The 26,835-nt window shown below is 43.2% G+C and overlaps 1 protein-coding gene across 1 annotated transcript in view; it reads left to right on the top strand.

Annotated features, from left to right (window-relative positions):
* The window catches only part of tmeff1a (transmembrane protein with EGF-like and two follistatin-like domains 1a), a 107,745-nt gene that overhangs the window by 31,882 nt on the left and 49,028 nt on the right, over positions 1 to 26,835 (top strand). Inside the window, exon 2 of the mRNA XM_063461953.1 lies at positions 21,583 to 21,692. Within this exon, the coding sequence (XP_063318023.1) occupies positions 21,583 to 21,692 (110 nt within the window). The remainder of the gene's footprint in view (positions 1 to 21,582; positions 21,693 to 26,835) is intronic.

Genomic DNA, 26,835 nt, shown 5'->3' with positions numbered 1-26,835 from the left:
ATGACTTGATAACATTCATGAGGGATACATTTGACATATGTTTCACATATTATAGACCAACAAGTTATTCATTGCAGTTTAAATACGAGCAATCATGTTTTGGCACAACACCGGTAAAGGATGCAACAGGAGCCGTAGAGCGTCCACACCCAGGCACGCGTCTGCATGGCTTCTGTTTTTATCCTCTAGTTCTGACCGGAGTTATTACAATGCTGTATTTTTTTTAAAGTCTGGGAATGAAGCTAACAAGTGTGCTTGAGACTGAGAAATAATGAAATGCAGGATTATTTCTGGTGTTTTCTTTTAACCTGCGTGCGTTTGAGGAGGAACCTCCACGCTGAGCTGCATTCGGCTAAATTAAACGCTCTTCCTGTCTGACTCTGATTGATGACGCTGAAAATGTCGGCCGAGCTTGATGAGCCCCCTCGCTCTGTGTGGGCCCGGCTGCTTTCAGCAGACTTCCGCCTGTTTGCGGTTCGCGTCTCGCCGCTTGTTTATCTCAGTAACTCTGCTTCTTCTTCTGAGGTTTTTGTCTCGCAGTGCTCTGACTGCAGCCGGAGGCCGTTTCTGTCTCCAGCATCTCGCTGCTAAAATCTCTCTTTTGTCTTCCAGAGGAGACAAAGCGATGTCTCAAACTAAGGCGCTCATCACGTTGCTTCTGAATCAATACCAGGGTGAGAAATTTTCCATCTCCGCTGCGCCGTTAACACGCCAGCTGTGAGATTTATGTGATTGGTTGGGTTAGGTGAGGATGAGGTTAGACACCGCGAGGCAGAAAGGAAGACAGATCCTGACAGACGGTTAAGGAGGGGAAATAAAACAAAGGATAAAACCAACGTGAGAGCTTGAAATTGAAAATGCAAATGTGAGGCGAGGCAGAAAACCAAGACGGTCCTCTGTTTGCTTTGTGACAGCGGCTTTAAACAATCCAGTTTAATCATTAAGGTTTCTAAATGTGTCGTTGCTGCTGTCGTGAGGTTCGCCGGCTCTTTGTCCGCTCCTTGGGAAGCGGGGGGAGATTGTGACAGATTTTGGGTCGGTTGCGAGGTCGTGGCGAGCTGACAGGGGCGTCCGCGAGGTTCATAAACAGTCCTAACATGCAGAGAGGCCGTAAACAGTCTGTGAGAACGGCCGCGAGGAGGACAAAGGGGCCTCTCAGGCTCTGCTTGGCGCTGCCCGCAGACGCTCTGAAGAGGTTTCCACAGTGAAAGCAGCACTTTTATAGCCGGGAAATCACACAGACGCAGCAGAACTGGACACCAGCAGCAGAGCTCAAATGTCTCGCTCAAGGAAACACAATAATTAACACACAAATACAGTTTTGATTCAGTTTGAACTCTTTGTAAGATCGTTTCTTGCACGCCTGGTTGCGACGTGGCAAACAAAGGGGAAAACATCACAAGTTTAGTCTCATAAACGAGACTCTTCAGTCAAACATCGTCCTGCTGTGTGGGCTCATGACTGAGACCAGTGCAGGTCAGGGGATGGGGTTAAACCTTCAGCCATTAGGGTAGCGCTCTCCACCCTCAGTAATACAGACTGAAAATAACACAACAGCACACTCATCAGAGCTGGTGAGACAGAAACACTCACGGGGAGTTTATAGCAGCGAGAGCCTCGATTTATAACATTTGTCCTCATCGTTCTCAGGCAGTGTGTGAAACGGCTCACCTGTCTCACCTCCACTCTTTCTTACACACCTGCTGAAACCTCTGCAAACATGGAGAGAAACAAATCCCTCATTTAAAATGAAGCCAGTCTGTCTGGTTTTGATATCAGGGCTCAGTGAAGCAGATCCAAAGATGGCATGAAGCTGTGGTCGAGTCACAAGTGTGTGTTTTTTATATGCAGAGATCCCACTAAAGGTGAAGTAAATATGAATCTAATCTAATGCTAATATTGAATTTCATTGAATTTCTTCTTTCTCTCACCCCAACCAATCACAGCAGATGGCCCCGCCCCTCCCTGAGCCTGGTTCTGCTGGAGGTTTCTTCCTGTTAAAAGGGAGTTTTTCCTTCCCACTGTCGCCACAGTGCTTGCTCACAGGGGGTCATATGATTGTTGGGTTTTTCTCTGTATGTATTATTGTAGGGTCTACCTTACAATATAAAGCACCTTGAGGTGACTGTTGTTGTGATTTGATGCTGTATAAATAAAACTGAATTGACTCATTAATAGGAAAAAAAGCCTTCGTTGAGCTAGCACTGATCACTGTGACCGCGCTCGATCCCCGACTTCATCGTCCATCCATAGAAGCTTATGAAGAGAAATCGTGTGACGTCAGATATTTTGTTTTACACAACAGTTACAAGCATTAATGTTTCTTATCAGGCTGTTACCTCTTTCAGTGTTGTGCACATAAAAAATGCTGCAGAACCCACAGAGAGGATGAAACCGCGTTAAACAACCAGGTGAACATCGAGACCTGCAGGTTTACCTGTTGACTCATATCATGCATGTAGAAGAAGGCACTGCTTCCACCCAGCTGCTCACTTATTTCCCAAAGAGGCCCCACTCTGGATGAAAGTGCATGTTTGTGTCTGCGCTCTGTCATTAACCAGCGCTGTCACACGTGAGGCAGATGTTCTAACCGCTGCACCCCAGAACACATCTGCATGGACACTAATTCAGACCTGAAAAAAAGCGAAATAAAAATTCACTTTGTCTTCATGCGGCTCTTCTCCTCTGTTAGTGCCACTGCAGAAATACCGAGTCCTGTTACAGAGAGTGGGCGGAGCTACATTTAACTGACGTGTGCTGAACCCCCGTCCCTGCAGTCATTAATGTCTTTGAAGGTGAGATAAGTGACATAAATGAGACCAAAAATCTGCCTTCTCACATTAGTCTGAATGTCAGATCCTCTGCAGGTGAGTGCAGATGGGACAGAATAGATCCAACATCAGCTGAGTCGACAGCAGAAGAAAATATATAAAACACTTTGCTGCAGATTGGGAAGTGTAATATTTTTCTGAGAGCTGTGAGTAAGGCTCAGTTGGTTTGAGACAAAGTGGCTCTTTACATCCTTCCTGCCATAAAAAGCCACAGTCTAAGAAAAACCCACCAACATACAGTAAAGCTGAGCTCGCTGCAGTGTTAATTCACCGGCCGACATCGTATTGAGACAAATTACACTGTATGAAGTTATAGGGCGGTAATTATGCAAATTACACAGCAGTTTGCGGGGGTGGAGGAAGTTGAAGAGGCTGACACACGAGCTAATTCACAGCCGGCGGCGAGGTGACGAGGAGGATGATGGCGACTGCGAGGAAGCGGCTTGCTTCGAGGGTTTGGATGCAGCTGCACCACCGGGATGGAAACATCTGGTGGAGGAGGTGAGACAGCCGCAGGAAAGCAGTGAAAGAGAGACGGAGAAATCACCAAAGGACTGAAATTTAAAGGATAATGAGGAATGCGTTTCTTTAACGCAACAATTCTCATGTGCAGAGAAGAAGCGGCCCTGACTAAATCCTGCTAACGAGAATAATTAAAGCACCTGAAGCCTCGTAAACCTGTCGTGGTACCAGGTTCTGGTCCTGAGTTTGTCCTCATTTGTTAGTGGTTCTTGTGTTTCCCATCATGCCTTTCTCTGTCTCCTGTTTTTCCTGTGTGTGAGCTCTTCCTCTTTACTTTAATGTTACAGTTTCATGAAACTGCAGCGGTCTAATGTGACGCAGAGGGACAGAAACGAGCAGATGATTTATCAGATAAAACTTTATAAAAATGCATTTTGGGTGAACTTTCGAGGGTCACATCACCATGTGGGGTTGGCTCTAAACTAATTTACAGCATGTGAAAAGTCTCATTTCTGCCCACATATTGATACTGAGCTCATATCACTAAGCTGTGATCTGTCCCATGACACTCACGCTCAATTTGGTTATCAAAAAATCGTGCTGAATTTAAAAAAAGAAAAACAGAATTTGGCTTTAGGCTGCGGCACAAAAATCATTTGTTTGCAGTTTAAAAGTGTTTTCCTGCCCTGATGGATTTATTTGGATCTTTGTTGCTGATGACGTTCAACATTAAGAAAAGAAAAAGGACATTTTCCCTTTGTGGCAATCCTTTTCTCACAGCAGGAAGGTCAAAGGTTGTGTACAAAAATAGCTGATTGTGAGGGCTGGGAACATTTCTAATATACGTTCCTAACTTGCCTGATTTAAATTTGGCTAATTTCAAATTCAAAATCATCTTCTTACCTGTGGAGCTTTTGCAGCACAGCTAATTTTTGGATTATTTGCCAAAAAAGTGACACAAACACAAACTGAGATATCACAATAATGTCAATAAAGTCTGCTGCAGGTTATTCAGACTCACTCCTGCTGAAACTCAGCAAAGCCCCACATGCAGACTGTTCTGCACTCAAACAGTCCCCGACACAAACTCGCTCCCAGAACTTTTCAGCTTTCAGTTTTTAAAATGAATAGAAGCTATTTATTGTTTCCCATATGTCAACTTTAATTCAAAGAGTCGCCTCGACATAATAACAGCAGATAGTTTTATTTTCAAAGCTTCAAGCTGTGGAAAGCGGCACCAGTGATTTCTGCTTTATTTAACCTGCCAGCAGTGCCAGATTGGGCTTTTTCTGCCCTGTTGGGTAAGCTGCTGTAAAACCGTCGTCGCCAGATTTCTGCTGTTTGTGCCAAAAGTCAGTCAGGTCTCAACAAACAGGCATATATTCTGTTCCAGCATCACCGTCAGATGTCTTAGATCCACCATGAACCCCAAAATCTGCTCCTGTCACTGGATAAGTCACCCGATGACTGTCATATTTTTACAAGCTTCTTATTGGTCTCATACACATTGCTGAAGGACGGCCTCTTTCACATGTTAGACTGCGTCACTCAGTCTGTCTCACACATCGACTGTACTTGAGTGTGCCTCTCAGGTGTATCTTTAGCTGTCCAGGTGCGTTTTCCATCTCATTGTAGTCATTTTTAAACACAGCATCATCTGTGATTAATGGACCTTCATCCGCGCTCTTATTTTGAAAGTTTAGTCACTGCTAAACCTTCTTGTGTTTCCCCTCCAGGAGGCTCACTCGACAGGGTCCCGTCGTAGCCATCAGGTGTCAGAGTCGAGTGTCGGTCTTTGATTGTTGTTTAGCCTTTAAAGCCTTTAGACATTTTGTGCTTGTGGACTAAGGTGAACAAAATCAGTGAAAAAAAGATGTTATATTTATTAAGTCACGAAGGTTCCAACATTCAGTCAATGAAACCAAAATAATACATTTGAAAGTCTGATTTCAGGAGCAGTCAGTGGATCGTATGACATCCTTCTGAGCGCAGTGATTGAATGGTAGTGGTGCTCTTTACGATTCAGACGCATGGACGGTTATTGCACATTTTTCTAGGACACCATCCTAAAACTGTTGCAGGGCATCCCGTAATGCCAGTGAGGCTATTAAATGTGATTAACGGGGCCTTTTAGCTCTCCACGAGTATCTGACTGTTAGTCTTTTGGAGCGCTGCTCTTTCCTAAATGTCCGTTTGGCTGCGGTGGTGGTGGAAGCAGCTGCAGGATTTTCTGGCCTGTTTGGATTTCTGTCCTCAGTGAAACCACCTTTAAGCTTGACAAGAGAGAACAAAATGGACAGACGGATAAAAGCTGCCAACAAACACACAGAATGAAAGCGCCCGCGGTTCCTCCTCTCGACTGGCCTTGGCCTCGTCTTTTTTTGTGTGCGTTTTGTGTTGTCGACCTGAGTGCTTCGGTCAGGCTGAGAGTTTGGGGGAGGGGAGGAGGTTTGTGTGGAGATCCTCTGCAGCGGCTCGAACAGTGAGGAGAGCAGCAGAGCGGAGGTTTCAGTGGACTGATGGACGAGTAGAAAACAGATTACTGTCAGGGTCGCAGCCAAAGGTGAACGGGAGGAGAATTACCTTGAGCTACTGCCTCCAGCTTGCACCAGGGTTACACTTCTGTTAATGTCTTAGCCAGGAACTGAAATATTTTTATATTTTTTTACCCAGAAATACTCTGTTATTGCAAATTAGTGAACCTAAAAAAAATTAGATTCGTCCTTGTAATAATTAGAGAATCTCGTAGCGCCTGCAGGAAAGCATAATCAGAAAAGTGAAGGTGAATGTTGCTTTAAACTTGAATTCTTTCTTTCACACACCAGTATTAAATGAATATGACTAAAGGAATATTGACATGAATGATTTCTGTCCTCTGACTTTGTTTTTTGAGGCAAAATTGGGGCTTCTGTGCTTACGGCTAGAGCTGTGTGTGAGGTGGCCATATTAGGGATATTCTGTCATCGTTCAGATAGAGTAGAAATAAAATGCCTGAAACTCGAGTCTTTAGAGCAGTCTGAAGCATTAGCTTTTAGCTTACAAAGATTACTTGGAAACTTTAGCCATGTTTAGCATCCATGACTATTACAGTGGTGGATGCTAAACATGGCTAAAGTTTATATGACAGAAGCTAAGACAGAGAAGAGCAGATCCACTTTAATTTTCTCCACAGCAGCTCTTCTGTAATTTGTGGACATTATCGACATTTCACTGTTATCAGGATGTTGTCTTGAATTCCCGCTAACAACGTGTTAACAGTCTAGTTTTTAGAGCAGCAATGCTAACATGCTAAAGCTTAGCAGTTATAGTTTTTGCTATATATAGCTATTATCTTTTTTTTAATGCTGACATGACCACAAAATAGCTCCAGATCTATCTGTTTCTCATGATTAGCCAATAAAGAGACAAGGAAATTAGGCTTGATAGAAGCAGTTGTGTTAGCTAGGCTAACATTTTTACACTGTTTGCTGTAGCATAAACGTTGAGAAGGAAAATAAGAACAAAGCCAGACTTTTAGCATTCACCGTCCTTGCAAAAAGAAAAGCAGCAAATCTTTTCTGAGAGTTGAAGATTTATTATATTTTATTGTTTGTTTTTTTTAAATTGCAAATAATTGATTGTATCATCTGATTAACCGGTTTAAACCAGTTATATTTCCTAATTTGTCTTAGAGAGACATGTTTTTAGTCCAAAAATGGAGTCCTCACAGTATAAGGAATACGAGGATATGCACACACACACACACACACACACACACACACACACACACACACACACACACTGGCTTTCTTTCTAATGATTCTCAAATGTCAGCCTGATTACAGTTTAGATAATAGGTGCCAAACGTCAAGTCATGATTCTCCCACTCTCTCTGTTATACACACACACACACACACACAGACACACACACACTGCATATATCTTCCAGACTGAAGAGCCTGAGGTGAGCCAGCCTCTGACTTCTTTCAGCACTTAAAGTCTTTCATCCTGTCGTCAGCTCTCTGCTCGTCTTCCTCCTCCTCCTCTGACTGTCTGCTGGATATTTAGAAGCTTGCTTTCTGCCCCGCTCTCCTCTTTTCTTTCTCTGAAGCTCAGCTCTGACTCGGCCTTCAGGAACTAAAATCATTTTCTTGTCTCTTCATCTTCTCTGACTGTCCTTAATTTTAATTATGTAAGCAGACGAGGACCACATTAGAGCTCAGTGTGAGGAAATGCAATCCCCTCATTTATATAAATGAAGAAGCATGTTGAAGCATTAGAGCTCCAGAAAGGCAATGAAATACTTTACCGACCTTTAAATCTTTTATTCTGATAATCCGGCCAGACTTCCTGGCCTGTACTTTCTTTTCACGCGTGCCTGCTCTCATAGAAATTAGTGAAGTGACCCAACCACTCATGTGCCGAATCCACAGAAAAGAACAAGCTCCTCCTTTGTTCTCCTGGTTGACGACATCACTGACCTTCAGAAAAGGTTGGAGATTTTAAATGATTGACTCTAGTGGAAGAGCTAGCCTGGAAACATCAATCCTTTTAACCTCTCTTTAAAAAAAATGCAACCGCTGTTTTAGTTTTTCTGCTGAGATCACTCGGGCGCCCCGAGGTGATCTCCTCATAAGCATAACAAAGTAGTTTGGGTTCAGAAATCAAACCAAACAGTGACTGAAGTAAAAATGAAATACATGAAAAATAAGTCGACTTCATCCAGAAATATTTATCCAAACACTTGACGTGAACCCATGTCTCGTCTCAAATCAAAGTTTGAGCTACACCGTGCACCACCCTCCTTATCTTCTAGTATGGACTTCATCCGTCTGTCACAGACGGTATATAATAGATGGACACATCCACCCACTGGTTTCTGGACTCTGCATTTGTTTTGGAGCCAGTAATGTTTCGATAAGGAGGTGGGTGCTCTGTTTCAAGCTAACGGTAACTAGTTTATAAAGCTGCATCTATAAACTGTGCACGTGCAACATGCATATATAATTAGTGCTAATTAGTAACACATTAATAATGTCCTGAGCTTAGTTTCACACTTTGGCAGCAAACCCAGTGTATCGAATAGATGTTTATTTATTGGATATATCAAAGAGGCGTCAGAGATCCAGTTGATGACTTCATTAGAGGTAAGCCTAGCAGTCGAGTGTGTCACCTTCCAGCAGAGGCCACGCCCCTAACTTTTAACCATAACAAAATCCAAAAACTAGTCACTTACCGTACGGTCGTTATGAAGGAGGAGGAGTCTGTGGCGACTGACTCGAGGATGAGCTGCATCCAAACTGAGCGATGATACGTCGCAGACTCTTACTGGCCCTGTGTGGGGTTGAAAGACCGTTTACCTTTGAAGATTGTCCTTTTGGTAAATAATAATAATGATAAAGCTGATGCAGTAGTAGAAAACTAACAGAAAATTGGCGAGCCATTGGTAATCAGTGTTGATCCCAGTGATGAGCTTCCATTGAAAAAATGCTGATATTTGTATATTTGTAATAACATTAGTAACACCAGAGCTATGATACGCATGATATAAACATTTTAAATGTGCAAATATAACAAATAAATGTGAAATATCCAAATACAGCGACACACTTTTGAGCTGAGGAAATCAAAATCTTACTTTGTTGTCGCTCTTGTGTGTTTCCAAAAATAATTTTCCACCTCAGCGTCAGCGTGCTGCAGCGGTAAAATTGATGGTTGCCATCTCATGTAAAAGGAGCACATAATAGCTTTAAAACCTTCACTTTTCAGCCAAATGTGAGCCTGCAGGTCCTGCTGTCAGCTCTTTGTGGGGCGAAGTCAAATTGGCTGAAAAGTGCTCCCCGTCGCGCAGCTTTTACTGCACATAATGTGCGCCTGTATAATGGCACTGTAAGTCAGGCAAAACAGAAATAAAATACAGCCTGAATTATGGCTGAAAGTACTTTCCATCTGCAAATAGGTTTTCCATTAACTGTAACAACAAAAATATTGAGAGCAGTGAATCAACGAGGAGCATCAGCTGCAGCGTCGGGTAGCTTTAAGGACATCTCTCTTCATTTCTCTCTGCAGTTTTTCCAAGTGAGGTTTTTTTAAATGAAGCTCTAAAAGTACTAAATGGATTTTTGGAGAATGTCTTGAATGAAAGTAAAGTGAAAAGCAGCCATTTGATTCTCTCGGTGGCTCTGTGAGTGAAATATGTGCTGAAATGTGTAATTAAAGAACAGGACAGGAGCGGGTTGTTGTTGGTGTGATTAAATGAACTCTGATGTCTGGCTCAGCGTCAGCGGCTGTGATGACCGGCATCATTAGGTTCATGAATAAAACAGCCTCAGAGAAGCTTTTCATAAACACTACAAACACAATTAAAGCCTCGTTGGCCTGAGGCGGCGGGAAGCCGCCGAGAGCTAAGGTGGCAGACTCCGCGACAGGTGAGCGCCGCTGCTGCCACCTGGAGGCGGGGCTCTGGCCGCGGGATAAATAAATCGCACTTCAGTGAGTTTTATTTCACGGACGCACCGGGCTGGATAACGAGTCGGTCTGACGGGCTCATTTAACGCCTCGGTCTGAAGTCTGTCACGGCTCAGCGGCTGTTTCACACCTCTGCAGGTCGCCGTGACGATACGCGGACAGGTCAGGGGACGACTTTAAAAACTTTAGTGATGACGAGACACCTGAAGGACTGGCTGTAAAAGGCAGGAGTTTAGCTGCTGATTTCACAGCTTAAATTAGTGCAGATCAGTCAGAGGTTTTCAGATCTGGCAGCGTGACTCTGTTCACAACAGAACAGTTACAGATTTATAGAAAAGTGAATTCAAACTGGTTACTTTGTGCCATCGCTCTGACCTGAAGTTGCTGCTCTTGTACTGAAGCCTGTGTCCCAGTGGCAGGTGGGTCACACCTTAGCCTAAACACTTTGCACAGGACTGGGTAGCATTAGCTGTTTATAGCCAACAGCCTGTGAGGTTTATGTTGAAGGAAACACTCAGTTTCTCTTCTATAACTGTTGAGAGTGAAGATTTAAGATGTGGACATGTGTGGGACATCTTCCAGTTTCTCATCATGTTCTTGTTGAGCGTGTGGCTAAAGCACAGCCTAAGCTGGTTCAGATATCAGAGGCTAAACAATGCTCCCTCTATGAGGTTTGCCAGCTAGCTGTGTAGACGGGTATCTGCTGAGCCATCAGCTGATCTTGGTTGGCGTTGAGATCAGCTGATCTGCCAGGATCACGGTGCAGCTCGACTCTGCTCCCTGTCTGAATTAACGCTTTGCTGAACCCTGCTCTGACAGTACTGCTCAGAGAATTCCAGATTTTCCAGAATGCATGGAAAATCTGAGACAATGTCTCTGTGAAAACTCCTTCTCAGGCTTGATTGTTACTAACGAGGCAATCTGCTGACGGCAAACTGCGACCCGACTTGTTGGAGAGACTTCCCTGGAGGTCAATTACTTCCTGCTCTGTCTCTGCGTCAGACTCCAGAAAGAAGCTAAAAGGAGTTTTGGTGTCGTTCTGATCGGCTCGACATGAATAAAACATCAAAGCTGTTATCTCTGCGCTGCACTCGCTGCTTCCCAGGTGAAGATTAGTCTGCAGCAGCCGCGGCTGATGAAGCCAAACGAGCCGAGCGTCTGCCGGCCCTCTAGGCCTCCCGCACTCAGACGCCCAGGAAGAAATAAAAACTCGAAACTGGACAAATTAGTCGCAGTTACAAAGAGGAGGAGGAGCTGTGATTGGACAGCAGGTCCTTCGGCAGCATCTGCTCAGATTCAGACGAGGTCGGGGGTTCAAATCCCTGAAATCTAATCGTCGCGTCATGTTTCTGTGCTGTGTGCTGCTGCTTTGGCCTCATTCACACTTTTGTTTTCACACGTCGGATCGTTACAGGAGAAAACACCGTTCAGAGTCCAGCAGAGCGAGGAAGAAAGGGCAAGCGCGTGCAGGAGGAAGTATATCTGTAAAGCTGAAACGTAACCATGTTTTTAGACCAGATATGAAGTTCTGAGGATTTTGGGTCCATTTCAAATCCCATAATAAATATTCAGTTCTGACGCCAGTGGGAGAATGACTTCCTCCCAAAGTATAACCAACAGCTGGGATTAGGTATCAGTTTTATTTTCAGCCCAGTGACTTTCTCTGTCTGTAGGACACGATAAGTCGCGTAGCTGCTCTCAGACAGCATCGGGGAGCTTTTCCTCCATCGCCGAGAATCCAGTTTATAAAACTGATGAGTGTTTGGGACTCAGCAAGTGGATTTTTTATTTTAAAGACTTTTAAATTGCACTGATATGTATTTGTATTTGGTTTGAATTTGCATTTTCCTAATCATGTCACGATTACCACCGCCATGTTGTTTCTTTGGAGCCAGAGGTCACTGTATTTGCTAACTAGCTTGGTTAACAAGCAGCGTGTCCAGTCTGTGAGACTGAGACATCACAGGGACGTTAACGTTAACGTTCCCAGTATATTTCAGTTCACTTATGAGTTTCTGTTTTATTGCAGGAAGTTTTTTTCTCACTTTGACCCCTGAAGAGTGTCTGTAGATTGTCTTTGTTAAACGTCTGTCTTCTGAGACGCTAACTGAAGGCCAGGGAGGCAGCTGTAGTTTAAAAAAAATAACAAACACTTTATTTAAAAGTGTTAAAGTTAAAGACATCGTGCTCGCATCGCTCGCAGCGATAAAGCTGAGGAGGAGGAGGAAGGGGCTGTCGGGCTTTCATGTTTTATTCAAGCGGCAGAAGAAGAACAGACAAAAGCTCTTCATCCAGCTGCTGCGGTCAGGAGGTTTCACCAAGATCGAGGAAGAAACAGGAGCCGAGCAGCTCGCAGCGTTTACTCTTCATCAGCCAGCAGAGCTCAGATCCATCATCAGCCCCTTTAACACTCTGCGCTCTCCTTCACATCCACACGTCTTTTGTTTGATAGTGAAGACACATTTATGAACAACTCTCACAGCCTGTTTCCTAAAAGTGTGCAGTTATTTGTGGAGTATCAATAAATCAGAGTATAAATCCCAGATAGGACACAGGTGCAGTGAAACCTGGCAGACGATCCTGCCTCGTAAAAATGTAGCTGTTTTTAAAGCGCATTATTTTTACTACTAAAACTACGATAATATAAAATTTGAGTGAAACAGTTATTGTAGTAATTAATCAGAATTCATGATTTTCAGAGGAACATCTGCACAGAGGCAGCCGTCACTCAACTTTACTGAGACAAGTCAAAGTCAAATCGAGGACTGAGTGAAGACTGGTCACTCCGGAGCGACTCGCTGCGACAGAAACGGGCTTTTCTGTTTTCTTTCTCGTGCACTAAGTCATCAACATCATCGTGTCACCTCAGATTTTATCAAGATGAAACCTCAGGGTTCAAAATGAAGCTAAACACTAAGAGCTGCAGTTTCTTCAAAGGCCACTAGAGGCTCCAGCAGTGAGTCCGTCACACAGACTCCAGTGTTTCTAATGTCCAATGGAAATAAACATGTTTACGGCCTTAAAGGCCAACTTTAAGCTTGTTACTCAGTTGGTCCATGCTAGCTGTTTGCTTAGCTTCACCTCAGCTAACTGGAATCACTGAGCAGGACCAGTGGGCTGTACTGGAACTGCTGGTGTGTTAAAATTTCACCATGATGGTCAGAACATCCGACAAGTTTCTGCTTCAGGTTTGGTGAGAAACTCTTTCACTGAGCGCTAATTAGCAGATACCTGGATGAGGTCATTGCACCTGTACAGTGAATGAATGCAGCTTATTCAGCCTTTAACTGTCTTTTTAAGTATCATTACTGATGGCTGCAGAAACACAACGTGCTTTAGGCAGCTGTTGTTGTGATTTGGTGCTGTGTGTGTATATAACATTGAACTGGACTGAAAGGTGGTAGTAGGTTGAAAACTGGAAGATGTGGATGTTGGTGAGGTGACCTTTTCATCCTCGGATGAAGATTCCCAGCAGAAAGTCTGTTTTCTTGCCTCAGAGGAAGCCATACCGTTTTTTCTAATTCACACAAAACACATGCCTGAGGGCATTTCAACATTTAAACATGGGAATCAAATGGTCGTTAGAGGAACTGCAGCTTTTGTCATCTGTGTTAGTTTATTTTATTTTATGTTGTTAAACTCTGGGATCATCTCCAAGTCGGGTTTCGTAATGAAGTAATTGTGTAGCTGTAAATCACCGGGGACGTTAAGACTGAGTGAGATTCTTCTGCAGCAGCTTTCCCTCAGTGCTCCGACTTTATTTTGAAGGAGCTCTGACTTTATTTTGAAGGCTCTCTGACATGTTTCCTGGTGGCTTCGGTAAATCTGAATATACTGGATGTGCAGCTTCACACATCAGCATTCACAATGGGTTCAAGGCACAAAGTGAACGATCACAAACTGATAGTTTTGTTATGCAGTGGGTCCATTTTGCCTGTAACTGCACAGAGAAGTGGAACATTTGGGTTTTTGAGAGGGGGGGTGAAGTCCCATCATGCATCACTGATGTTTGTACTTTACATGAATGTCACGCCGCCTCCCTCTCCTGTTTCTCGTCTCTGCTGAGGATAAATTCTCTGCTTTTAGCAAACCAAATCAATACGCCACAGCAGTCCTTGAGAAGGTTTCACTTCTCTATGAAATGAACCTCACTCTGGAGATATCAGCCTGTGTGTGTGTGTGTGTGTGTGTGTGTGTGTGTGTGTGTGTGTGTGTGTGTGTGTGTGTGTGTGTGTGTGTGTGTGTGTTGCAGTGTGAATGGTTTTTATCAGAACTTTTCAGAGGATGTCGAACTTCCTTTGGCCTTTGAAATGATCTTTTGTCAGGAGAAGAAAGGAGGCAGATGAAAGTTTCACTGATGACGCTGTTAAGGACGCTCTCATTTTCTCCGATGTCCTTTCCAAACTCGGAATCCTCAATGAGCCAGAACATTAGGAGGCGAATAACACAGCTTATCCTGATAGCAAAGATGTCGAGGTCTGGATATGTTGGGCGTACGTGAACGGTGAGGGTGTTGGATGTGATGGAGATTGAAAGGTGTCGGGACTAAACCTCGTATCATGAAGCTCTCCTCGGTGCTCCCCGTACCGAGGGCCATTTGGGAGGCAGCTGACTGTGAGCTATAGAGAATCTGCTGCTAATATCTTTGGCATCGCTCTAAAGCAGCCGGCCCAAATTCCAGACTGTAGAGGCCCACATCTAAATCTTCTGCAGCAAACCCAAACCTTTTAATCACTGCTGTGATCATCACAGAGCAGAAAATCACACAAAACACAAAATTGCACAAAAAACAAGTTTTGTGATATTATTTATTTGTTTTGATCTTGTGATGATTTACTCTCCAGTTTAATTTCTCAGGATCAGAAATAAAGCCCCTGGTTTTCTTTCATTGGATCAGTTTAAAGAAAAAACATTTTAATCTTTTACAGTAATTTCAAGCTAAACTGTAAAACTTCAATCAAAAGAAATTTAAGATTCCAAAATAACTTTTAAGAGAAAAAAATCTGTTTAATCCAATGCAAACCAAGAGGATTATGAAAGATTATTTCATCCTGTCTTCCTTCTCTCACCCCAACCGGTCGCAGCAGATGGTCCCGCCCCTCCCTGAGCCTGGTTCTGTCAGAGGTTTCTTCCTGTTAAAATGGAGTTTTTCCTTCCCACTGTCGTCAATGTGCTTGCTCATAGGGGGTCATATTAGGGCTGCACAATTAATCGTTAGAAAATCGCGATCTCAATTCATACTTATGTGCGATCTCATTTCCAAATGACAGCGATTATAAAAAAAAAAAAAAAAAAAAAAAAAAGATGACGATTGTACCGCATTTTGATCCGGGACATAATCTGCATGAAAACAAGCGCTCACTCTTCCTGCTCAACAAATGACAAGGGCGGAGCCTTATACCACGTGATACAGAAGCCAGCTGGCTGCTAAAATTGGCAGGGAAAAAAACAACGGAGAGCACATGGGAGATGACGAGAAAGTGACAGGAGAAAATCCGTCCTGGTCAACCACCCAAACATCAGTAACGGGAACCTTATACAGCGCTTCCCCATACCCGTCGAACTCCCACAGGCACAAAGAAATTACGGAGGCTATTACTTATCGCCTGGCTAAAGATATGGCTCCCATTAACACTGTGGAAAACGAGGGATTTAGGAAAATGATCAACACCCTAGACAAACGCTACACAGTGCCGTCCCGCAACTATTTTTCTATTGTTGCACTACCTGCTCTATACACGCATTGTCGAGCAACGGTGGAGACGGAATTTCAAGCAGTACAACATTTTGCGGCAACGACAAAATGTGAGACATTTGTTGTTTTTATGTTCATTTATTGTTTTTATGTTCAGTCTCAAGTGTTACGAAGTTGATGTGCAGTTAATAAGTGCAATAAATATTTATATTGGAAAAGAAAATCATGAGAGAATCGTGATCTCAATTCTAAGCAAAAAAATCGTGATTCTCATTTTATGCAAAATCGTGCAGCCCTAGGTCATATGATTGTTGGGTTTTTCTCTGTATGTGTTATTGTAGGGTCTACCTTACAATATAAAGCACCTTGAGGCGACTGTTGTTGTGATTTGGTGCCGTATAAATAAAGTTGAGTTGAATTGAATTAATACATCCTACATGAGTGCATGTTGTCTGTTTAACTTTATCCTCAGTACTGAGTCATACAAATGGTTCAAACCATCTGATTTTTAAGGTTGTGCATCTCTGTTTCTTTAAAAAAAAAAAAAAAGAAGAAGAAGAAAATTTTCAGTTAACTAAAAGAAGTTGAATTTGCTGCTTACATGCAGTACCCCCGTTGCCCACCAGGAGGCCGCGGTTTTCTGTTATGTAAAATTTTCAAATATGTTTCTGATGGCAGACACATTTGGGCCTAATCAGGGCTACTTTACTAATTTAATTTTACAAGGATAACATTATCGTTAAGTAAGGCGCTGGTGAGTTTCGATGAGTAATCTGATCTGATGCAGTTTTGTCTGTGAGCAGCAGCGATGTAACCGTGTTTAGAAATGAGTCAGATATTTATTTATTTAAGGTGGAGCAGCTGTGTCCAGTAACCAGCAGAAAAGGCTGCACCTCTGAAGAGTAGAGCTGCATTGTAATCAAGGCTGAACACTGAAGGATTTCTCCACTGTGTGTGTAAATATCCACGATGATTGCTGTGTTTATAAAACAACAGCTAAAACAACAAAAGCAGAATTATTGTTTCAATTAAAAGAAAAATAACACAAAGAAAAAAGTTACTCACTCAGCGGCTCTGGCCCTGCTGGGTCTCTGACTCACTCCTCATGCATAAACCAGCCAATCATCTTTCTCGTGAGTCACGCATCATCATCGCCCCCTAAACACAACCCAGTCCGAGGCACTGTAGGGCAGGCCGTTCCTTCGTAGGCTGCCTGCAGAGCGTCACACATCGCTTTGTGCCAGTTTTTACTCTTGTTTGGTCAAAGTAAACTTTCAAAGATCCAGACGTCGCTGACCTCAGCAGGCAGGCTAGCATTCATTAGCATTAGCTAAAGGAAAGACATCCCAGGGTCAGCTCTGACCTCCAAAACCAAACAAACCAAACAATCCCTCCATGAAGCCCGGGACCTGCTGAACTGCAGAGCTACAAAGCTACCAACACTACAGAGCCAGAGTCTGCAGTTCCTCTAATGTCCACTCGAGGCTGGCTTAAAGACTGAGTCTGTCCCCACAGAGTCACATGTTTACAGCCACGATATCTGATTCCAGCATAACAGCTGTAGCGGGATTATTTTATTATAGATCTGACTCATGAAACTGGGTGAAGGAATTCAAGGCGTGACGTCCCTGAACTGGATCTCATGACCGTGTTTGAGCTGGTAAAAGTGTTAAAAGCAACATCGTTGTGGCCAAAAAGATAACGTGAAGAAATGCAGTCCAGATGTGTAATAAACTGTGGGTAGGTCAGTCTTCATACAGCCTGGGTCTCATTTTAAATGAAGTAAAGGTGAAAGAAGAACATGATGGTAACATTTAGGGCTGAGGTTGCTCATCTGAGTCCTGTAGAGGGTTTAATAGGAGAAAATATTAAAGTGGTCTTTCCCAGATTTGCCTGTAAATCCAGAGAAAAGCAGTTCTAACCACCTTTCAGACAGGCTGTGTCTGCTCTGGTGTGTTGGAGTCACACACGAGGACATATCTGTGTCTCTGCAGGGAAAGGGTTAAAAGGATGTCGAAGGACTCGGAGCAGCAGACAGAAGATGAAGTATTGACGTCCATCTCCTGGAGTCAGGGCTGCAGGGGAGGGGGTAGGGGGGTTAGATAACGAGCCGGAGGAGAGGCGGGGTGGCGCTGACGGTGGTTGGGTGGCCATGACGACCGGGCCGGGCTCGAGGGATTTGGGAGGTGGATGTGCCTCCGGGCGGCGGCTGCTGCCACGCTCCGTCAGCTTCTTTAGTTCTGCTCCGATCCAAAGGAGGGAATTATGTGCATTTCAAATCCCTGTTTCTGTTGTAAAATGTATGAGGCCGAGGAACCCGAGCACAACACGGCCGGGGTCGACTACAAACAGAAAAATATCAGCAGCGGAGGCAGATAACACGGCGCGGACACACAAACAGCGCCAACACTGTTTGTGAACGAGGCGCCTTCATCTGCATGTGTGTCTGTCTCCAGCTGGAGGTTTAAAGACTTCGGCTTGTCGTTCAGCATAATCCCAAATTGTCTGGGTATTAAACCTGCAAACAGGAAGCAGCACACACACACACACACACACACACACACACACACACAGCTGATCAGCAGTCGGCCTCCAGGCTGATGGATGTGGCTGCTGCTTGGACTTAATTAGCCACCACTGGCCTGCAGACCTACACGAGGCTGCTGAACCGGCTCATTTGCTCTGATTCTCCTGGGTTTGTCCATTATTTCTCACAGAGACGTCAAAATCGAGAAGGTGACACCTGAGATTTGAGAAATGAGATCAATAAGTGGAGGAAACTGGAGCAGCCGGACGATCGGCTGGCATTAGGACAAACGATGATGCGACTCTGGGATGTTTAACGATGGTTGGCTCTGCAGCTCTGAACGTTTACTGTCAGAATTTAAACTTCATATCTCACATTTTCTGTATTTAAAAAAAAAAAAGTCTCACGTGTTTCATTTGCTATTTCATTTTTTCCCATATTTACTTTTTTGAATTTTTGAATAATTTCTAACTTCTCTCATATTTGAGATTCTGTTTCTAATGATATTTTTGGCTCATTGTGTTATATTCATATTTTATATTGTTCTAGTTTTTTTTGACATTTTTTCTTTTCCCAGTAATTTTAATATAAGATAAATACTTTTAATCTCACATTAAAATTGTTCCCATATATTTAATTTTTTTGCACCACCTTTCTGACTTTATTTTTTAAAAATTTTGACTTGTTAAAAATCTTTGAAGCTCTCTGTGTTTCATTTTTTCATATTTTTTGCAGTTTGTTATTTGTATTGTTTCATCTCATGTTTTTACTTCTCATTACTTTTACCACATTTTTGGATTTTTACTAACCTTTGTAACTTTAACTGCAGTTTATTTTTCTTTCACTGTCACAAATTCACCCCTGAAAGTGAAATCTGATGTTTTCTTTGCTCGTCTCTGATGATGCAACGTTCACGTTCACTTATCAGCATCCTGATGATTAACTCTCAGATCAAACAGGTGAGACTCCTCAGCTGTTTGGCTCAGTGTGAGGTTCACGGTGAGGAAAACTTATCTGAAATTATTGATCAGTAACCGATCACATGTATAAGCTTCACGCGTTCAGCATCAGTGAATGTTTGTGATATTTCTTAAACAGCATCTGTTTGCGTGTGGGCCTTGGCTGAAACACGTAAGAGGATTTTCACATCAGACACAATAAAATTCATTTTAAAACTCTGCTGTTGTTACCTTGAACGACTTCTTCCAAACTCGTCTGTTACTCTTTTGTTTTCTTGCTCGTTGAGTCTGAGTTGTATTTTCTCAGCTGGAGGCTCACACTGCTCCGTCTCGGAGACGCTGCTGAGCTCCAGGGTTGGCTGTTACTGCGGCCAGCGGCGGCCATTTTTGGGACTCGGGGAGGTTTGCAAACAGTAATTACAGGCCATTACACGGCTCCTCAAAACCACTCGGCAGCACTCGTGCCGGCACCAAGGCAGGAATCTCAAAGGAATCTCAAAGGAAATGTGGATTATTCAAGTTCACAGCACATTTCTGAGCCGTGCAGGCCTGTTATTATCTGTGTGTGTGTGTCGGCTCTAGAAGTCTTGCAGATAAAAAATGCCTATAAATAAGTCGCCTTGTGACATTTCATGAACTGATCATGAGTGAAAGTTTAAAGAGCCAAACTGATTCAGGATCAGCTGCGAGTTTGTCCCCGCAGCATTCAGCCTGAGAGCGGCGCTCTGATGTTTCAACAAGTTTCAACACTCAGTATCATATAGGTGTTTTTTCTACTACTAACAGGGGCGGGGCTTCTGGTGGGAACAGAAGCCCCACCCACCTGATATTAAAACCTTTTGTTTGAGAGGGGTAGCAAATAAAAATAATGTTGAAGAGATGGAGGTGGAAGGGCTTGTTTCAGATGGATGATGAAGCGAAAGGATAAAACGAGTCATCAGAAGCTTCGAGCAGAGTCCGAGAATTAAAACATGGAGCAAGAAATGAGCCTAAAAAACATCTCGTGCATTAAATTATGATGATTTCTATTTTGAGTTTCTTTTTAATGTAACTAAACATTCAATAAATAAAATGAAATAAACAAGCTTCCTGATGAGGATTTTATTGAAACATTATAATTTATGTATTTTTAGGCTCCTTGTTTATTTCATTGTAAACGATCATACCTTTTTATTGGCTATTAGGCCAAAGTTTGGTTCAGATATGTGCTGGTTACACCAGAATCCCCCAAATTAGCCGTTGCCTCACTGAAGTCCCTCCCACCTGCTAACAATCCTTCTGAGGCTTATTTTGACTGTGAACCATGCAAAGCTGGGGGCTTATTACTATTATTATTATTATTATTATTTTATCCTTTGAAGTCATACAGTAGCACCTCTTGGAGTTCTAACTCCATGAGCCAGTTTACCAGGTTCGGATTAGCCTAGCACCGAACTGAAAGGATCTTTATTAAAAACAGTTTGTAGTCTAAGACGAGGCCGACTGTTGTCCATCCCTGTGAAACTGAGCCATAGTGTTTATATCAGTTTATCCATGTAAATGTTTTTACATGGATAAACATGTAAAAAAAACATTTTCCATTGCTGGAGCTTGCAAAGAAAAGCGTCTGAACTTCTTTAAGTTGCTTGAAGACGTTTCACCTCTCATCCAAGAAGCTTCTTCTCGGATGAGAGGTGAAAAAAAAAGAATTGAAGAAACTTCTCGGATGAGAGGTGAAACGTCTTCAAGCAACTTAAAGAAGTCCAGACGCTTTTCTTTGCAAGCTCCTTTGACTACGATGACCTGGATGACTGAGAACCTTCACAGACATATTTTCCATTGCTGTTTTTGGAACGTCGCCCTCGGGATGAAACATCTCTATAAACGTGTAAATGTACTGATCATGGTTTTTTAGTATTGATAAACTTCTCTGTGTATAGTTTGTGGACAAAGACCTCAGTCTGACATTAATAATCTTCTTCTGGGTTTGAAGATCTAAATAATCTAGATAAACACTGTCAGGATAGGTTGATCCCGGATTATTCCGTTTATCTTGGATCTACCGATAGTTTCAGGCAGGGTTTTCATGGTTAGATTACATCACCAATTCAGCTTGATTTATTTAGCACCAATCCGCAGTAACCGATTCAACTGAGCGCGTTAGATTGAAGAGGAAAAATCACAGCGAAGAAGCCAGCGTTTCCCGGGAGAGAGCTTTTTTCCACCTGAACCTTCTCTGTGAGTCAGAGTACAGTCAGACTCCTGTAATTGTGAGCAGCTCCTCAGGCAGGTGAAGATGAGAAGTGACTTCTGCTTTGTGCATTAATGATGATACCACCCACCAGTTTTCTTCCCTCTGAGGAGAGCAGATTTCTCAGCTCTGCGAGTCCATCTGTTATTTCCCCGGTGTAAACACTCACCTGTAGTCCAGGTGTCTGCTCAGGCTGATAAACAATCATCTCTGTCGTGTCCGTATTTTGCCTGCAGCTCAGCTCGCCGTCTGCTCTCATTGTTCATAAACTCATAAACTTGTCTGGACTGAGCGTGTGATCAGAGCCGGGATGTCGGGATTTAGCGGCAGCACTCGTGGAGGTGCCACAGGTGACTCACCTTATTGATCCGCCTGCCTGTTGTCTGTCTCCGTATTTAACTCGCTGCCTTTGTTTGTGTCTCTGCCGTTAGATCTGTCAGAGAAGAAGAGCGACCTGAGGGTCTGTGATGACTCCACCTGCCGATTCGGGGGCACCTGCAGAGAGGACGGCGCTCAGCTCAAGTGTGTCTGCCAGTTCCAGGTAGATGACCTCATTTTTCTTTTTTTTAATCTTATTGGACATATAACGTTTACCTGATCATCAGTGACATGTTTAAGTTAGAGTTGTGTTCCATTAGTTGATGTTAACAAGGTTCCAGAAACATTAGCTGATATTATCTATAAAGTGTTTTTGTTTCCAACAATTATTACTGTATTTTCTGCACTATAAGGCGCACTTAAAATCCTTTAATTTTCTCAAAAATCGACAGTGCGCCTTAAAATCCGGTGCACCTTATGTATGAATTCTGGTTGTGCTTATTGACCTCAAATCCATTTTATGTGGTACACAGCGCTCAAAAATCTGTTTAAAAAAATGTTTTTGTACGACTTTGGTAAGCTACGAAGCCGCACCGCCTGTTGGATTGTCGGAGCATTACGGCTATCGTAGTCAGGAGCCTCGCGGAGTCATCAGGGTCCAAAACTCCGTCCGCTTCAGTTCCCAAAAACAAACGAGCACTGCGGCATCACTGGGAGTTAAAAACTGTCTAAATTCTTTCATCTTTAATAAAATGATCAGCGTTGTAATAAGGTGTAACAATTAAGTTTAACATCCAGGCATCCATGAAAACGGAAATTATTAAGTTTAATGGAGTTTGAAGTTAGCAGGGAGTTAGCTCGCTAGTTTCCACCTAAACATGATATAGCATGTTCTGACTGAGAGATTTCTGAAAAATTAAAACGTGAAGACATGAAACTAAACAGCAGTGACGTTTGTAGGGTTACTGAAGTTGGGCTAGCTGGTATATAATGATGTGCTACGTGGTCGCTAGCGACACAGCTATGTTAGCATAAAATTAACACAGTGAAGCTGGAGGATGAACGCTAACTTTTTTCCACTCGATAAAAGTTAACGTGAAGGTTCCTGATGGTTAGAGACAAATGCAATCGCACGGCAGGATGCTGTAAACGGACCAAACTTCAGTCAGGAGAACAACTGAGATAATCCATCCACAATACGAGGTTAGTCATTAATATACTGCAACAACATGGGAATAGAGCAGCTGCGAGAGAATTCAACATTAATGAATCAATGGTACGGAAGTAGAGGAAGCAAGAAGAATGAGTTGAGTAAAGTTTGACTTATCTGACTGTTTTGTTTTGCTTAATGTGCCTTATAATCCGGTGTGCCTTATGGTCCGAAAAATACGTATTCTAGTAAATATTTGGAAAGCTGTGTGCAAAAGTCTTGCCACCCCGCATGTCTTTATAGGTTGCCATGAAAACAGGAAATGTTTGCAGCAGTTTACTGAAACATGCAAACATGCACGGAAATACAGCTTATGAGGCAAAAACAAAGTTTGTGCAATTCTAACAAGCCTGAACGTCGATGTTTGGTGTGACCACCTTTATTCCTTAACACAGGCTGAACATTTCTTGTCATTTAAGTAGTCTAACAGTAGGTGGATAGTCTGAATGTCCAGATGCATGTCTCAGCTCCTGTGTCAGGGTTTTGTAAAATCAAGACCCTACGCAGTATAATACAGAGAGACCACAACGATCATATGACCCCCTATGAGCAAGCGCTTTGGGGACAGCGGGGAGGAAAAACTCCCTTTTAATCCTCCACCAGATCCAGGCTCAGGGAGGGGCGACTATTAGTTGGGGGTGAGGGGTGTAAGCACTGTGTGACAGGAATGCATACTCTATGCTTTAGTAACACTTATGTGCGTCTATATTTTGCACCCCATTTATGAAATCAATTCGCTAACAAAGCTAGGTAGCATTAGCTGATAATTCCACCCTCTTGTCCACACATGGTCACTTCTAGCTCTGAAAAAGCTAACATGGTGGTAGCCACAATGCTAACTTTGATCAGTGCACAAGGAAGCACTATCTCTCATTGGCAGCTCAGGCACCCTACCTCGGAAAATGAGACAGGCATGTCATGTTCACCTCCCTTTTTAATATGAAAATGGAGCAGTCACAGCAGCAGTGTGTGAATAATAAAATCCTGCGAGCAGCCGGCCTGTCTGCGGTCTCTTCCCACTTAATTCTTCTTAGTTTTAGGAGCTAAAATGAGGAAAAACACCGTGAAGTTCTTTCTGACACATAAAGAAGCATGACCCGCCTGCAGCGTGTTCCTCTGATATGAAACAAAATATAATTACTCTCCCATCAGCCTGTTGTATTCGCTGCATATTTGGTCGAACGGATGCAAAATAAAAGCAGCGGCAGCGTGAAGGGCAGCTCCTGGAAGCAGAATTCACCACAGAGCCGCAGCTTCACCGCAATAACAAGACACACGGCGGCTGTTTGAAGCTGGCCGTCACGCTCCGTGAGCTGAAAGCAGAACCCACATTCATGTGCACACAAAGAGGACAGAGCGAAGCGAGCGCAGCCGTTCGACGTGATCAGAGGAGTTTCACAGCTGTCCGAGCGAGACGGCGGCTCTGAGGAGTCTTCAGCTGCACACAGAAGCAGCGACAGCCTGAATTATAACTCTGATTATAACAGGAGGAAGAGCCTGAAAGCCTTCCAGTCCACACTGACTGCATGATGAAAAGCCCGGCCCTTTGTAAACCCACCGCCCACCCTGACCACCTGCAGAGTATGATGCAGTTCATGCCCTGAAGCGCGCAATACAGTCAAGTAAACTTGCAGAATGAGACTCGTGTAAGTCCACACCGCAGCCCCGACATCACCCAGAAAACTTCTTCAGGACCTGAAGTTATTTGATCAGTGTGATGCTGTGTGAGACCACCAGTGCTGTTTCTCCATCTCACTGCCATTCGTCACGTTCACGAGTGTTAAAATATGACTATATCACAAAACTAGGAGATGAGCCTGGTGCGCAAACACAGGTACAATAAGATCCTTCATGTGCTGTAGCAGCAACTGATCCCACACGGTGTTCCGATCCTTTAAAGTTTATCCAAAACGCACTTTTTGAAGTTTTTCTCTGGTGAACGATGAGAAAAAAAGATCAAACATCCGAGTACCAAAGCGTGTTTCTGTTCCTGCACATCACAGACGTGTATCCATGATAGTGACGCTCAAAGTTGGTTAGAGGTATAAATAAGGCTGAACAGAGATTTGATTTTGTCTTCAGATCGGGACGCAGATGGAGTCGCAGTAACATTTATTTGGTGTGTTTCAGCCCTGAGAACTTCACTTGGAAATCTCCTGTATGGATGAAGTTCCAAGGGCTCAAAAATGGTGGAAAAACAACACAGTTAAACAAGTTATGGTACAAGCAGGGTGATTTTTCATGGAATGACCCTTTAATTAGTTGTAAATAGTTATCATCATGTTGCAGTTATGTAGCAGAGGCGGTGCTGAGCCAAATAAATAAAGCCTTCCTTTATAAATGCAGTCCTTTAAAAGGTGACTGCCCCCTAGTGTCCAAATGTGTATCGCGGCAAAACAAAAGAAGAATAAAGAGCCGTTACACGTAGTTCAAACATGCAGAAGTCTACCACTTCCTGCTGCAGCTTTGGATCTACATTTAATATTAAACAGTGCAAGCTTATTAATAAACAAACACTAAAATCGCTTATTAGCAGAAGCAAAGCCTTTCTGGCTGCTCCACAAACCTCACACAGCTAAATCGTTCTGCTTTCATTTTTCTGCCACTAGACTTGCTAACAAGATGAACAGTAATTGTAATTGGAAGGCTTTGAAAGGTCAAGCACGCTGGATCCTTTTGATAATGACCTGACTGTCATCTGTTTCCCATCTTCTGTTGTGCCTCTACAAAAGGCCTCAAGGACAGCCTGCAGGTTGCTTGTTGATGATGCAAAAAAACATCACACTGTGTTCTCGTGTCTGCAGGGAAGAGCAGATGTAGTGTAGGGGAAGAGGCGCTTCTGGGGGTTTTATAATGGGATCAAACAGCAGGGATCGAGGCCCGGTCGATTCAGATTTCTATATCTGAAAATTTGTATGAAAACAAAGCACCGAAGCAAACCATGTTAAAGCTTCAATGAGTTTTATTTGTGGGCAGGTGGGGTGCCCGTCTCTGTGTTCAGTACTCTACGTCTGCATCTTCACAAAGAATATTCATGGACGAGAACTTCCCCAAAGAAATCACATGTGGTAAATGTGAGTTTTATTTGGAGGCATGTCATTTCCTGTCATACATATCCTCTTCCAGCAGTGGATGTTCATATTAAACTTCCTTGTGAGCCTAAAACTCGGGCTGCAGACTGCTCGAAACACTTTTGTGTTTACTCTTGGATCTTGGTGATGTCATAGATTTGAAACCCCACCCACCTGCTCTTCAAGCCTTCTGTTTGTGACAGTCAGCCAGTCAGTACAAAGCTGGCCTAAAGGGGAGCTTGTTTCAGACAGAGGGGAAACTGAGGCTCTGCACCGAGGACCAGTGCGAGATAAAGAAGGATTATTTTTAGCTGTTAGTCATGCAAAGCTACTCTAAAAGAATAAAAACATGGAGCTGGAGATGAGCAGAACTGGCACTATTTAAATTTTCCCTTTTCAAATATAGTTTCTGACAATGGCTGTGCTTCACCTTGCAGCATTATCGGCTCTGTGAAAGTAAAAAGTGTCTGAGAGCTGAAGTAGCCCTTCAATGCAGATGAATAAATCTAACTCTGCACTGCGAGTCAGCAGTTTTCAGCGGATTTATCTCCCGTGGAGCCTTGAAATAGCTCGAAACCATTAAAACTTTATGGTTTCTGTGCAGGTTTGTGTATGTGTGAATGTAAATCAGTCCAAGACACACATTTTTACGTGTGTTACGCTTTATTGAGATGACAGAGATCCTCATTAAAGCTATTTCACTGTCTGATAGGAGCTGCTCCACCTGCCTGCCTGCAGGCAGGGCCATGCAGTCAAAAAATCAAACATCCACCTCCAACAGAAACTCATCACACCTGCCTTCATTTAAAGGACTAATCTGTTCGATTTTCACCGAAATAAGCCTTCTGTTCTCCTCTAACCAGCAGGGATCCGGCTAATTCCCGATCATTAAAACTTCTGAGTTTGCTTCTCTGAACAGAAAAAAAGCTTCAGTCACTAAAATTGAACAAAGAAAGCCAAACATGCTGATGAGTGCTGATAATGAGCTCTAGCTGAAAGTCTGATGGAAAGAAAAAAAACACGTTACAACAAATTTACCTCAGCAGAACAAAACCACAAAATGCTGACGGAGCAAACCAGGAAGA

Source organism: Pelmatolapia mariae, linkage group LG18 (assembly GCF_036321145.2).
Source record: "Pelmatolapia mariae isolate MD_Pm_ZW linkage group LG18, Pm_UMD_F_2, whole genome shotgun sequence".
Taxonomy (NCBI): Eukaryota; Metazoa; Chordata; class Actinopteri; order Cichliformes; family Cichlidae; genus Pelmatolapia; species Pelmatolapia mariae.
The sequence above is the reverse complement of the archived record's forward strand: the minus strand, read 5'-3'. Positions and strand labels throughout refer to the sequence as shown.